This window comes from Aythya ferina, assembly GCF_964211825.1.
Source record: "Aythya ferina genome assembly, chromosome: 9".
Taxonomy (NCBI): Eukaryota; Metazoa; Chordata; class Aves; order Anseriformes; family Anatidae; genus Aythya; species Aythya ferina.
In genome coordinates this window covers 9,338,350-9,353,145 of record NC_140305.1, presented here as the reverse complement: position 1 = coordinate 9,353,145, position 14,796 = coordinate 9,338,350, and the positions used below count along the sequence as shown (strand labels likewise).

At 36.3% G+C, this 14,796-nt stretch overlaps 1 protein-coding gene across 3 annotated transcripts in view; it reads right to left on the bottom strand.

The window, feature by feature from the left end:
* The window catches only part of NMNAT3 (nicotinamide nucleotide adenylyltransferase 3), a 31,624-nt gene that overhangs the window by 2,472 nt on the left and 14,356 nt on the right, over positions 1–14,796 (bottom strand). For 2 of the 3 annotated variants that reach the window (XM_084530043.1, XM_084530044.1), the window contains exons 4-6: positions 8,598–8,781; positions 4,309–4,418; positions 1,046–1,434 (exon numbers count right to left, since the gene is read on the bottom strand). In XM_084530043.1, the coding sequence (XP_084386169.1) occupies positions 1,046–1,434; positions 4,309–4,418; positions 8,598–8,781 (683 nt within the window). Of the gene's footprint in view, positions 1–165; positions 1,435–4,308; positions 4,419–8,597; positions 8,782–14,796 lie in introns of those variants that run through there. The other variant, XM_084530045.1, reaches the window with a different exon arrangement.

Sequence of the window (14,796 nt, the reverse complement as noted above, 5' to 3'; positions counted from 1 at the left end):
AAAAAAAGACAACATAACTTACATTTTTTATACAACAAAAATTTGAGCTCAACTCTCTGGCCTAGTAAAGATTGGACATGTTTTAGTATTACTCATGAAAAAAGTTTTTTTTTTAGGGTTCTCTGAAAAACAAAAATACATTTTTTTCCTTTTACATTGCTACCATGACAAAGGAACAAGAAAATACAAGATTAATTAAGAAAATAAATTCACCCATGGAGAATATCAACTACATTTTGATTCGCTTTATGATATGACTGACAACATTAACTCACTTTTTCAACAGCAAAAAAGCTGCTAATGACCCAGTTCTTTTGGATATGTTATCTATTCCACAGCTTGGGCAATTACTTACTCTTGGAATTACTTATTCTGGATCACAGAGGCAAAGAAACACTTTACATTTGATGATAAGGACTGTCTTTCATTTGTAAATCAGGAGATTTACAACTGACATGAATTGTGCATGCATTTTTAAGCACTTGCATTAAAAAAGGCTCTACTCTATCTCTTGTCCTAACTGCCAAAACACCACTTGTACCCATCAGAAGCAAAAATTATTCAGGGGTCCAGAAAGTCATAAGCTTAGGAGTGGTTTTTTTTATATATATACACAAACATTTTACTATATATACACATTTTTATATGTAAAAAGATATATATATAAGTAAGAAAAAGTTATGGCTCATTTAGTTTTGCTGTGTCAGAAATGTAAGGCATCTTCATTCTAAACTGCCTGTAGGATTAAAGAATTACAGTTCAGAAAAGTACGATATTTGACCTTTAAGTATTATTGGAGATTATTATTTATTGCTAAGATTTTATTTCTTCTATTTTTAATGTATTCAACTGAGTGTGCTGATTGGATAAAGCACTGCCACAAATGAAAACATCAATTTAAAACACCACATGAATTCAAGAAATTTTGGGCTGATGTATTTTCCCCTTATTAGGGGAAACATCTTTCCAAAATTTCACATGGAAAAAAAAATGCAATGTCTGTCCTCTCCACACACTACCGGCATCAGTCATTTAGTGGGCTTACTGTTGTGTTATGCAACCGAAGAGGCTGAAGCAAGTCACCTTCATTCTTCCGCTCACTTTCTTCTGTGTAGATATTATGGCGTGCAATGTAGGATATGACAGAATCTGGGACAAGGTATTTTACACTTAATCCTCTGCACAAGGCATAACGTATCTGTGTTGCACTTATTTCATTCTGAATCCATTCTTTCACCAGAAAGATATTGTGCTGAAATTTAGTTAAAAGTTCTGATTCACTGATATACTGAGCAGCATCAGAGCCAGCACGGCTTATACAGACCAACCCAAACTTCTCCACGATTTCTTTGACATGCTCTTTCTTCCACAGATTGGGTGTCTGAAATGTCTGTAGAAAATCAGCCCCACAAAGCAGCTTTAATTCTGGTAGAACTGTAAAGAGAAAAATAAATGAGAGATTCATTAAAAAAATCCATCTCCACACATCCCCAGATCTGTGCCAATAAGAAGCATGTGTCTTCGGCCCTTCAAGGACACTTTGCTAAGTAGTGATCTGCAGCTTCCACTAACTGTAATGGTATAACATCCAAACAATTAAAATAATCCAAACGTTACAGTGCTCCATTTTCTGATAAGTGCAATAACCCTTATTTCAGGCTATGGCATGTCTGAAGCAGGGAAATTGTTGCTTGTTTCTGATCAGCATAGCTCAATCAATAATCGGGCAAACAAATTCTAGTTTTTTGCAGTGTTGTGCAGAGAGAAAGGAGAGGGTAAGCTAAGGAGAAGTAATACAAAGGAAGTAACTGGATTTAAGAATTAGCAAGGCCTACTGAAGGATGGCTGTTGTTGGATTACTCCAGGAAAAAAACACATTTTAAAGGTGACAGCAAAGCTGTTTGCGTAAGGCAACTAAGAGACTTGAAGTGCAGGGAATTCAATTCAAAGCGAAATGAAGACAATCAACTATCACTTGTAAGCAGGAAAAGAAACAGTGCATGTGAAGCTATACTTGGTGAATAACGAAGGGACAGTAAATCCTAGCAGAACAGTATATGAGGGACTGAGAGGAGCTTTTAAGAAACATTAGATGTTAATGATTCTGGAAGTCCTTTCAAAGCCATCTGTAATACACTAGTTTTATCTGACTTGCTCTATTTTACACTGATCGGGATGCTACTTTTGAATAAAAATGTTGAACTCAGGTGTTAGGGCAGCTCCAGATTTTCATCTAACTTTTTCAATAAGACTACCTACAATTTATGCTACCATAATGACAAAATTTTCAGAACACAGGCAAAGAAGTATGAGCTATCCTGAGACTTTTCCAAGGTATTGTAAGCATTACAAGCTACCAAGTACAGAAAAATAACGAGTCTCTGAGAATAAGCTTGTTTTAGCTGTTTCTGATGCTTACAGTTTGCACACTAAAAAACAAATAAAAGGACCCACTAGTCTTTTCTTTTACATCCTAAATGGATAGCACAAATAAGTTATTCTAAGTTTAATAAAACCGCAATCATTTGTCAATACCTTTCCTTAATGAACCTTTTTATTTGCAATGCATACTACAATGACCTGATTTTCGTATTTGAAACAACTTTATGACAGTCAGCAACAAAGGAATCTTACAGTTTAGTAGACATACATCTAATAGAAAAATAGTATGGAATTTTGTACCATTAAATCCAACTCGAACTTTGTGAAAGTTTCCATTATATGGAAGAGCCTTCCTTTAAACTTCACAGAAAATCCTGACTCAATAGTTTTAATCGGTTTCTCATTGGTTTTGTTGAAAGGCTGATGTGTTGGGAGGGAAAACTAAGTGTCAGTTGCCTCCTGTTAGAGAGTTTGTACTGACCAACACAAATTTTTCAGAGAGGGAAGGAACTATATTCTGATCTGGCGTTCTCAGTGGCACTTGATCTTTTCCCTGTGCTCCATTCCATTGCATACTAGCGAACAAATGAAGGGGAAAAGCTGTTCAGTTCCTTCCTGGTGGGCCATGTGCATATTTTTGCCCTGTCTGACAAAGTGCTCAAGGCTGAAAAAGTAAGTAGCAACAGGTTGCTAGACTTCTTCCTGTCCACACCAACAGGAAGTTCTTTGGGATTAGCTGTCCAATAGAATATGAATAGTAAAAATCCGGCCACCATGTCCTAGACAAGGAGTTCTGTTTCTTGCCAGTCCTTCTTTTCACCCACTTTTTGCTGTAGTTTGTTTTTGATTTTAGGGGAAACCTGTGCTGGTGACTGATTGATTCTATACTAAGAAACTTTAACAGGAAAGAAAGACTAGATCAAAAATTTGCCTTCTTGTCTTTTTTTTTTTTTTTTTTTTTTTTTTTTTTAAAGAAAATGCCATAAAGCTTGAAAAAGCTAAAGAAAATAATACCCAAAGGAGAAATTTTACATCAAGGAAAGCTGAAATAGTCTCACCTGCTTTTCCACTCATTTTCCTCAATGTGGTAATGAGAAAAACGTGACTTCTCACTTGTCAACAATGATAAACCCCATCAGACAAGATTCAACTGCAGTCCAAATACCAGATAATTTTATTCCTTTAGCTTATTCCTCTACCATTTCTAATGATAGAACAGCCCATACTTTGGAAGTCTTTGTGTAGCCATGAATAACTTACTGGATCATTCATGTCCAAGCAGTGCTGCAACACCATAGGAAAAATGTAAAGTATCAGAAATCCACCAGTACCCTAGCAAAACACAGAGCTAGAGAATATGATAAAATAGGAAACCAAAAGCTGACAGTGTTTCCAGAATCTGTCATACTTCTAATGCCAGTAGAGACTTTTCTATCCAGAAATGCAGTGAAACAAACCAACAGAACAATGCCTTAGCATTGTTTTAGTATATGGATTTGCCATCCATATACTTTGTTCATTGTATAACAAAAGAATTACAATTATAGATAATCTCCATATTTATTGATATTCTTTCATAATATACTTTATACTTAGCAGAACCAGCAAGGCCACAGCATACATCTCTGACACAGCTAAACCAATGCTTATAAAACCAAAAATTAATACAATCCCGGAATAAGTCTCCTTATTGTAGAAGAGTTGTGGAAATCTCCTTATTGCGTGGAAATTACTACAAAGTAACTGCACCAGTAGTCACGCTGGCATTTGGCATGGCTTGTTTTTGGCAGGTAGCTCCAACCTGCAAAACTTAGCAGCTACTGTGTTCAACTTCATCAATTTGTTCAATCTGGTGAAGTTGTATGGTTTTTAATGCTGTTTTTATTGTTTTAACGAACAAAGTCACGCTGAGAGTTACGAACCAACCTGTGTAGTGGGAAGAAAGGGAATTCTCTGTAGATCCTTCTAAGGGCTGTTTGTTCTTTATGAATTCCTTCTTGTACTGCAGCAGTCTGAGCGATTCATTGTAATGGTGCCTGCATTTAAAAAATAAAGGCTTCTGTGTGAGATAATCCTCTCAGAGATGCACAAAGCGATTACCCGGTGCTTTCAGATTCAGGAACACAGTCTACTTTTATGCACTTTGGATTTGAATATAATTTGTTAAAAAAAAAAACAAAAATCAAAAAACAAAAACAAACAAACAAAAAAACCCACTATATTCCTTCTACCCCAAAATTAGCAGAAATGTAGTTAAATTTTGCACAACTGCAAGCAATCCGTGTAATGACATTTTGTTTTTCAATTCCTTTTTGAAATTCTACTATTAGGGAGAATTTTGTAGCAACATTAAATTTAAAACTTTATGGAGGTTTTTGCTAGGAAAAAAAAAAAAAAGCACACTTCAATCACACTTCAATCAGTATATTTAATTTCTTCATTAAATAGAATCCCTCAGACACAACGATGTTTCTATAATGCCTGCTTTTTAAAAGTTTTCACGAGCTTCCTCTCATCCTGTTCTTCACAAAAGCATGTTCCCTGAGCATTCACCTTGTGCTTTTCATTTTAATTAAACTGATCACAATCCCAAGAAATTCAAGATACACATTTCTCGTATGATTTTGCACACCTGCTATGCCTCTAACTTTACTGATTTCAGATCCATGAGGACATGCAAGAATTATTTTGTCATTTTCTGGATTTTCAATTACTTTATTCTTTTGCTGCTCTGCATCACTGGTGCCCCACTGCACGCTGGTACTGCCTCCTCATGGTGGTGGCTCCTTCTTTGACTCTGAGGGCAAGTGGCAACGTTAGATCCATACACCTCAGCTTTCTTCCTTCAAGCACAGCCTTGCCTGTTTCGAACAGCCCCAGTCTTGCACCACCCTGAGCCATGATTATGCAATGCTTGTATTAATTGGCACAAGCCAACATCATGTCAGGAAGCAAGCATATTGCTAAACAGTGCGGTCACAGCTGAGTACGAAAGCCAGCACCTTGTGTCTGTCCAGCAAATATATAAGCAAAATGACTGCGGGGTCTTATACAACTGTGTCAGAACAAAGATTATGGGTTACAAGGTAAAGTTTTACCCTTAACTCTGTCCAAATTCAGAATTTATACAAAGCCATAGATAACCTTTTGAACATCTGCCTAAGGAATGAATTTATAGTTTAGTGACTTAAATATACACTTTTCAAATCACGCTCAGTACTTCAAGCCACAGTAATAAGTTGCACAAGTGCCAAGAATATACACCTAGCCGGGCTGCATAATTATCTCCAGTCATTTTTGGTGCTCAGCCACTGTCTAAAGGAACCGTATAGACAAGGGGTGCGGGACATATGGCAGGAGAGAGTAGGTAGCAATAGCTTGGCCTGTGCCTTCCTACATTTCTATTTTTGATCCTGCCTTCTTGTAAACAGGCTGATGCTATGTATAGTCAAGTACACTAACTTCACATCATGGATTGACATTCTTGGGCCTCGATTCAAAAATAAGCTCTTTTGGCAAAGAACTCACTGCAGGACTAACAGCACAAGTAATGCAAAGTCTTAGCTGCCAAAAGGTCTGTTCAGCAGACGTTTCAGATGCTGGGGTAGGGAGGATTATGTTACTTTAAAGAGACACCAAAAAGGACAGATTGGCTTGTCAGTTTATCAAGCATTTTCTGAACTCTGTATGAAGCTTCAAGTATCTATATAATTAAAATCACAAGCAGAATTCAGAAAATCTTGTTGGGTAAGACATAACATGATTTAATTTAGAATTGGTAAATTTCTACCTGCACTACAATTAAATCTACATTACAAGAGGAATGATGTAGTTCGTTGATTAGTAGTTCTTCTGACAATATTGTAAGAAAATAAACCACTCCAGCAAGCACTGGGACAGTCTTCAAAACTTCCATGCTCAATGTAAGAGGCAACTAATGGCATCACCACAAGTGGGATATCACCTCTGCTGCTCGAAGTTCTTTTATGCCGTAACTATTTGGAATCCTCTGCAAAATCCACAGCTTCTGATAAAATATAACAACATCAGCACACACAGGTAAAAGAAATACTGGAGGACAAGGCCATTCACGCCTCCCCTTCAGGGCACAATGTCCTATTACAGTTAAGCTTACAACTCAAAACACAGGAAGGAAGAGGTACATCTAGGTACAACAGGTTTTGTCTTTGACTTGCAGTAACAAAATCTCTTCCTACTGCTACTAACATTTCCTGCCTGAGGGGGCTTACAGTGCAGGTGGCAACGAGTTTAAGTTCTAACTAGGGGAGAACCTTAGTAAGGATCTAGCCCTAAAACCACCTCTTCTTTTTAAGACAGTTACTTTTTAAGACAGTGACAGTTACTGTGTAAAAACCAAAGCACTAACCTGTGCCATTTCATGAAGATGCTGTTTCCCCTTTCAAGGGACAGGGTTCAGCATTAAGTTATGGCATTGGTTCAAATCATTAATATAGGTCATTGTTTGGAAAAAAAACGCTTCAAAGTAATTTCTCTCCTTCATAGGCATACATTTCAACATTTTGTCAATTTATTTATGAAGCTAGTGGCTTACTTTCTAGGCAGAAAGGCAATTTGGCTGCTCATGCCACGTCGATACTTATATTTCCTAAGGAAAACGTTATGCATAGAGGTTTTATTTACAGTACCTCTTATCCTAATTTTTATATGCAGTACATTTTATCCTAACTTTACAATCTACAAACCCAATCTTGCAAGTAGTATTCAATTCAGTTGGAGCTGTGCAAGATCAAAGTCTTTGTAAGTAGGATCACCTGATCAGTAGGATTTGTGGCTCCTTCTCTGCAAGGATTTAGTTTTACAAAGCTAAAGTTTGGAGGAGAAATCCCATACCCAGCTAACGTTGCAGGACAGAACTGTTGGTGATTTCCTTCACTGGTGCATACCATTTACCAATGTGATTAGACAAAACAGCATAAGACATGCTAGCAGGGTGTCCTGAGTCCCCTCACCACACTTTACTCCTATTCTGCTGGCTAGAGGGAAGGGAAAGAAGCAACTGGATGTTTATGTTCACCCAGTGAACCAAGAAAAAGCTGAACTAAAAGGCTGCACTAGCTGTTTTGTGCACTGCATGTGTTTTGCAAGTACACAAGGTGTTCTTATGCATGCTTCTGTGAAATAACACGTCTTCTTTTTTTTTTTTTTTTTTTAATAATGGCTTTCACCTAAAGCCGTAAGAGCTTTCTGGGCAGTTGTTGGAAGGCACATGCTAAAGCCTTCAGCTATACAAACAACTGTTTTCAGTTAGAAAGTTAGAAAATCTGAGCAGGAATAAGAAATAATTAATACTTCTTACAGCACACTTTCTTTTTTGAAAGACATCCAAAAAGTCTTCCACTTTAACGGTGCCTGTAGACTTTTGTAGTCCCTATGTTTCCAGAAGGTGCTCAGCACAAGAAGTTTGTGTTTTTATACCTTGCACTGTACTGCATTTGTTATCAACGGCAAGCATATGGGGAAAAGTTGCATTTCTAGGCAGGCTTTAGACATTGTTTTATTTTTCCTTCTAGCACAATAACAGCAAACTCGGTGATTTTGTGGAGAACCTCAGCAATTATAGGCTTGGGTTTAACTTGCCATTAGAGTTAATACAAAAAAAGCTTTTCAAGGAAGTGCGAATAGATAAACCTGCAGGTATAATACTGCCAACATAGCTGATCTAGAATAAGTGTGCTCCTGACAAATAGAGCTGTTTTGAACTCTGTTAGTTTCTGATTGAGATCTCTCTATTACCTGCTTAGTGACTTAAAAACTAGAGAAATAACAAGAGAGCCAAGACCTTTGCTGCCCAACTCTTTCAATGACTATGGCTTTCCAGGGCGCATTGTTGTCAAAGAGGCTTTCCACATGGCACCTAGTGACTTACATGGCACAAGCACATCACTATGCGGCGTGATACCAATACACAGATTTGGGGGAAGCCTTTCTGCTTTGCACTGGGAAATTAAAGACTCCAGATATGGAAATGCTGATTACATAACATTTCTCAGAGGACAGCGACATGAATTTCTATCGTCACAGATATAATACTTTATCTCGTAGGAGAAGATGCCATAAACAGACATGCTTTGCTTGGGTGTTTTACCAGAGTGAGTTCTGCGCACTGATCCATCAGCCTGACAGATTTCTGGCAGTCAGTAACTTCATAAAGAAAGAAAAAGCAATGTAATTACCTTAACACTTTTACTGTCTCTGTCCACGTCTCCTGCTCGCTCTCCCACGGATCAACTCGAATCCAGTCAGATGTCTCCAGTGCTAGTTTTGCCATTGCTACCCGGTGCCTTGCTGGAACCAAGCCTTTCTTTCTGTAGTCATCATTGACAGGAGACATTATGCCTTCTATCACTTGGTATCTTCCTTTCAGAAGGAAAAAGAAAATAGTCATATTCATAGGATCTTCAAAATTTAAGGTAGATAGAATATTGGGAGCTCATCTAGTCCAGCCTCCTGCTAAAAGTACAGTAAACTTCAAAGTTATGGGAAGCCACAATCCACTTAGTAACACTTTCATCTAGGTAATATTTTTAACAATAATAATTTAAAAGAATTGAAAAGCAACCTTCCTGTTACTCTGAACCACTCATGAATACTATCAATATGTTTGTATCATTAGATGATTCAAAAAACAAGATCTGGATAAACATGCAATTTTCAAGATATTTATAATTTATGATGCAAGCTATCAAAATTGCTAGATATAATGAAATTTTATATTCCAATAATTGTATCAGTACAGCTTTTAGACAGCCAGAATAATGGATGACTTAACTGACCACTGGGTTGTTCTCAAGTGTCTCATGCTTGTTATTTATCAGAATCAGCGTGCTTCTTATTGTACTAAAGCAAGAAATATAGCATGTTATTGTGGCTGTGATTAATGCAAGTCTGACAAATTAAGATGATTCAAGAACAAAGATGGGTAATGGAGTCTAAAATTAGACTTACGAAACTATGGTCAAAACATCAGCTGAGCTGCCATTAAGCACCCCTTCTATCTGCCTGATCACGTTAATTAAACTTGAAAAATACGCCCATATCTTTCTACTCTTGTAATGTTGACATTACATATGAGCTCTTTTTGTTAGAATTAGCAGTTTTGGTTTCATATCAGGAAACAGAACTAGATAAAAATGTAATACTCATTTTAATAAGTCTGAGAAATAAAGCACTGATATGAGTTGCATCCCTCAAACTGAGTGCAAAGGTGTTTCAAATAAACAAAAATGAAAAAAAAATCTAGTCTAACACATGCATTTTAAATAACTATGATAAATATGATACTGATGACTAAAAAAATATATTTTTTTTTAAATTCAATTGTTTCAACAAAAAAACTCACAGAATGCAGCAAGTTCCCTCCAGAGCTTTGTAATGAAAATTGAACTTGGACTCATAATTTCATAATTGGACAACTGGCCTTGGACTCATAATTTCTGATATTAGCACATGACAGTTTAATAATTTAAAATAGCAATTTAGTAATGTAACAATTATTTTGATATAACAGAAGTAAATTTTCAAAATTATGTAAGGGAGGTGAAGTTTAAAAAAACAGCATTAAATTTCAATGCTATTTACAGGCCTATCTCCCGTGCAAATGTCAACCCAACCTATCCTCTGTTTTTAAAACATTCTCAGCATAGGCAAAATGGTCAATAGCGCAAGATATGATTTCCCAGGAACATGCAAAGACGTGTATATAATTAAATCCATCTGTTGACCTGAAATTGGAAATATTTCCTCTTGACATATGAACAACCACCATTCTCTGACACTTTGATAAGATACAATGATATTGTAAATTCTCAGTTGACATGGAAAGCAATTACACTATGAATTCATTAGTTACCCTCATTAATGTTTTTTTCTTATACAACAACTTTCTCTTCTACATTTCAGTTCCTTACTGGTCAGTTTGTACATAGAAAAATTGTTCCCTTGTATTTCAAACAGATGTATTAAACGTAAAAACTAAAATTGCATCATCATGCTAGCTAAGAATGAGTAAGTTCTGCCATATTCTTGAGAGCTGTAAACATTTCAGTCTCAAGTTTGGCCTACAGCTGAATAAATTGGATGAGATGAGAGCCTCCAATGTCGTATCTTCCTGTTCTAAAGTAGAAATGAAATCAACTGAAAGAATCATTGCTAACACTGAAGATACGGAAAATCAAATGCCGTAACAGTTTGAGGTGATTCACAACCACTGGGCAACCTAGCACTACACAACCATAATGCACATAAGAAGCTACAACCTAAAAATATGAGTTTATAGCTCAAAATACAAGAGAATATTTTATTACTGGCTCTAAACAACTTCTGTCCTCTTCTGTAATTCAGAAGTTCACATGCTCAAATACGTCCTTCAATCCTGGTAGGCAAGCAAAGAGGAAATCATTAAACTCCTTTTTCTTTTTAAATTATTGTTATTATTTAAAATTTATTTTAGATTTCCTCTGGTATTTTCTTTCTTACTCCATAAATTATAGGTAGTTTCAAGCCTTCCTTGCTTCAGAATTGCCTTCCCATTCTGCTTCTTTGAAATGCTGTTTGTTGTCATCATGAAATCTGTTGTTGCTTGTCCTGTTGGGTAATAACTCTAAACTATTTTTGAATTGTATTTTGTTTAAAATGTTGTTTTAACTACAAAAAACAAGCTAGACAAGAAGAATTTGTTTCTTATTCTAGGGTTCAATAACCTTAGTTCTTTGGGCTCTATATATCACTAGATTTTTTCCCCTTTTTTGTTCTTTCAAGGAGGAGCTTGTAAAGACTTCAGATATTTTTGTTGTATATGTTTGCATTTCTTCTAATCCTTAAAGTACTTTTGGTCCTTTTTATCCTATTATCAGAGTTGAGCACATTTGTTATTTGCTTCCCATACATTTTTATTTGTTATTCTCTTTTTCAGAAGAGGTCATTTATGGATGTTTCTTTGCTAAATGGATATAGGTAAACATTTTTTTGAGGATGGACTACAAAACTGTATCATTATCCATCTTTCAGTGTCACAGGAAAATCCATGACAGACAGGGAATCTCTGCAGATGTAGCGTTATCCTACCCAGTGAGCAGGAATGACCCCAACACTGTTCTCCCTTCTGTCATCTCCAGAGCAGGTTGCAATAGGACTTTGTGCTTGAGTATTGTTTTAATTTATTCCTTCTTCCAGAATCCTATTTAATAAGTACTATGAGGCAGTACTATTTTAACAGTTTCCAGAAACTTCTACTCCCTGCTGAATATTGACTGAAAAACATTAGGCCTCTTTTGCATAAGCATTAGACCAATTTATTTATCTGCCTGATATGCTACACCAAATTAACTACCCCAAGTTTTCTAGTTAAGAGTTTAGATTTACAGTATGACACTATAAACAGGCAGTACCAACATGTAACAATTGTAAGGAACAACACCAACAAAAGATGCATGTTCCATGCAAAGTTTATTACACGTTAAGACTTTATGCTTCCACATGAGTGAAAAGAACAGATGAACCAACACTCTTATTTTAATGTTCTTGTTAAAACTATAAAGCTTTAGAAGTTTTGCTGATGTAGGCTTACATAAAATTATTTCAACTAATGCCAATCTCATCTGTAGGTTACAATTAAATTCCTTATCGTTCAGTATTTGCCCCTCCCAGTTTACACTTTATAGTAAGTTGTTTTTTTTGTTTGTTTGTTTGTTTTTTAAAAAAGACTTGCTGGTAGCTTCTATGACACTTTTAAAACACAATCACAAATTAAAGCCTAGAAACACATGCATTTTCCCTTCCTGTAGATAACAGATATTAAGGACCATATAGCTCTAAGTACAGGAAGAAAAAATAGTCTTAAGATAACAGCTTTTAATTCAGCTATCCAAGGCTTCTGTCCTGTATTCAAAGTCTGCAAGCATAAGCCAAACCAAATTCCCTGGGCTTTAACTTTTTATTTTCTTACCCCCACATTCCTTGGAAACTGCCCCAGTTTTCTCTTCAACACTGAAGAGACTGATCTGACTGGTGTTGTCCACCGGTGCAAAGGGCAGGACTCAGCCTGGGTGGGTGACAGAACCAATGCTCCTTGGTCACAGATCGTTACAGATACATCTGGAAAGGTGAGCAGCTGCATGGAGCTGACAAGCTCAGAAGAACCTGCGCATTCCCAGGCTCTACCAATTTCAAAATGCCTTGCCTGATGGAACGATGCAGTATTCTCTACCTCCTACCATTATTTAACAGCACATGTTGTGAAAGATGGTTTAGAACTGCCTGTATAAGGTTAGTAATGTGATTATTTGTACTGTAAATTCCCTTGGAATGAGGCCAACCATTCCCAGTTTTCACTAGAAAGTGGGTTTAGCCAATTCACTATGAAATCAATGGAGACTGATATTCAGAGAGATTGTGAACAACTTCAGGACACAGGGTTGCAAATCTTTGGACTGGGTTTTAGAAGGTTTGTCCAGGAACAAGCATTTTATCTGCTTCATTAATCCTATTCTAAGGGCTTAAGGTTACCCACGTATCTAAGAACAAAATGAGTCTGATAAGCAGTTTGAATTTTACTGCACAGTACATACACAACATTAAATATTTAAACAAAGAAAATCACTGATTACTAAATCAGTCCTGCTTTGTGACAAGAAGTGGCAGCTATTTCAAAACATTGTAAAAGGATGTAAAACTTGCTATCAGAAGTGAAGCATTGAAAATATTTACAGTAGTCTCACATTTTAACTTTCCAAGATGCACCAATAGTTTACATTAAAATAAGCTTACATTTCTTTAATGAAAAAAAAAACAAAAACTCTCACACTTGTATTTCAAAATATGGTCCATTGGATTATTTCTTTAATCTGCCCTCTGTGACTACACATAAATTAATATCACATAAAAAAATCTGAATGAAAGTAACAGGAATGGTTTCCCCTGAACCCACAAGAGATCAGCAGTTATCCTCCCAGAACTCTCAGCCTGTTAATGTTAGGAAAACAGATACAAGACTTTTTTATTGTTCCATTTAAATCAAGATATTAACTTTATTTATAGATAACTGTTTTGAAGCCGTGAAGGGTAGGAAAACAAAAAGAAAGCACCATATGCCTAGATACAAGAAATCCCAAATACCTGAATTGTTCAAAACTGCTTACAAATAAGACATGGAAAGGACACCATCCTATGCTTACCTTCCCACGATATGTATGCAGAGATTGTCAAGCATGAAAAAAGAAAAGAAAATGGGCAAGACTTTTTACTTTATGTTCAGTCACCTCCTGTGAGGATTCAGCAGAAGGAAAACCAAAGGGTAAACAATTTAGCTGCCATTGCATTGAAAGTCAAAGCAAACAACAAATATATCAGAACAGTAATGGACAATCTTTTGCAATAGCTCTTCATAGTATGGATGGCTTTACCTTCACCACTTCAGAGTACTTGAAAGATGCATTCACTGAAATAGATGAGGCGTGCAAAGATTGTAGTGACAGATGCCATATAAGTACCTAGACAAACATAAATCATATCCACCTGGCTGAGCAAACTACAGGGCCTGAAGATGCAGATTTACCTCTGCAGTCAGACAGCCACCAGCCACTCTCAAATAAGTTGTGGCTTCAGTTACTCCTCTGCTGGAGAAGAGGTCTTGGGGATGCACAACGATCAGTCCTCAAACACTGTATGATCTCCACATATCACATCTAGAATAAACATTTCTTACTAAGACCTCAAAATATCACTTCTCTTAGAGTTCATTGGATTTGTCAAAAAAAAAAAAAAACAACAAAAAAAACCACCAACCCTATCTTGACAGCTATGCAAATGAGCATTTCCTACAGAAGGGAAGAAGAAAGCCAGCATCGTGAGAGTAACAGGATGAATATTAACGTGTTACAGTACTCTGCTCACAGGACACCCTATCCTGAATTTCCTAAACTCAGTAAAAGATTAGGAGCTAACTGTGTTCACTAATAAGGACTGAGAAAATTGAGTTTTATGTAATGGAAGCTTCTTATGTAGAGATGCAGTTTATCTTGAGATGTCTTAAGATTTATACTTTGATTTGCACCTCTGCAAAGTAGTTTTAATTCCTTCTGGATGCTAAGCCACGTGCACATCTCCCCATGTATCTTTCAAGGATACAGCCTAGTATAATTAAAGTACTGCTCTATATAAGCAAGTACTGCTGTAAGCCTTTTAATGAAAACACAGAAAATTAAAGATTTGTTTCCTTTAATTCACATTCAGTTAATCCTAACTAATGTCTGCACGTACAATAAATATTGACAATGGGTAACTATTGCAGATTTGATCCTATACCAATCATAGCTGTGTTGCTATACACACTACACAAGCAGCAGAATCAAAGCCTTTTTTGTGTTGTGTTAAAAT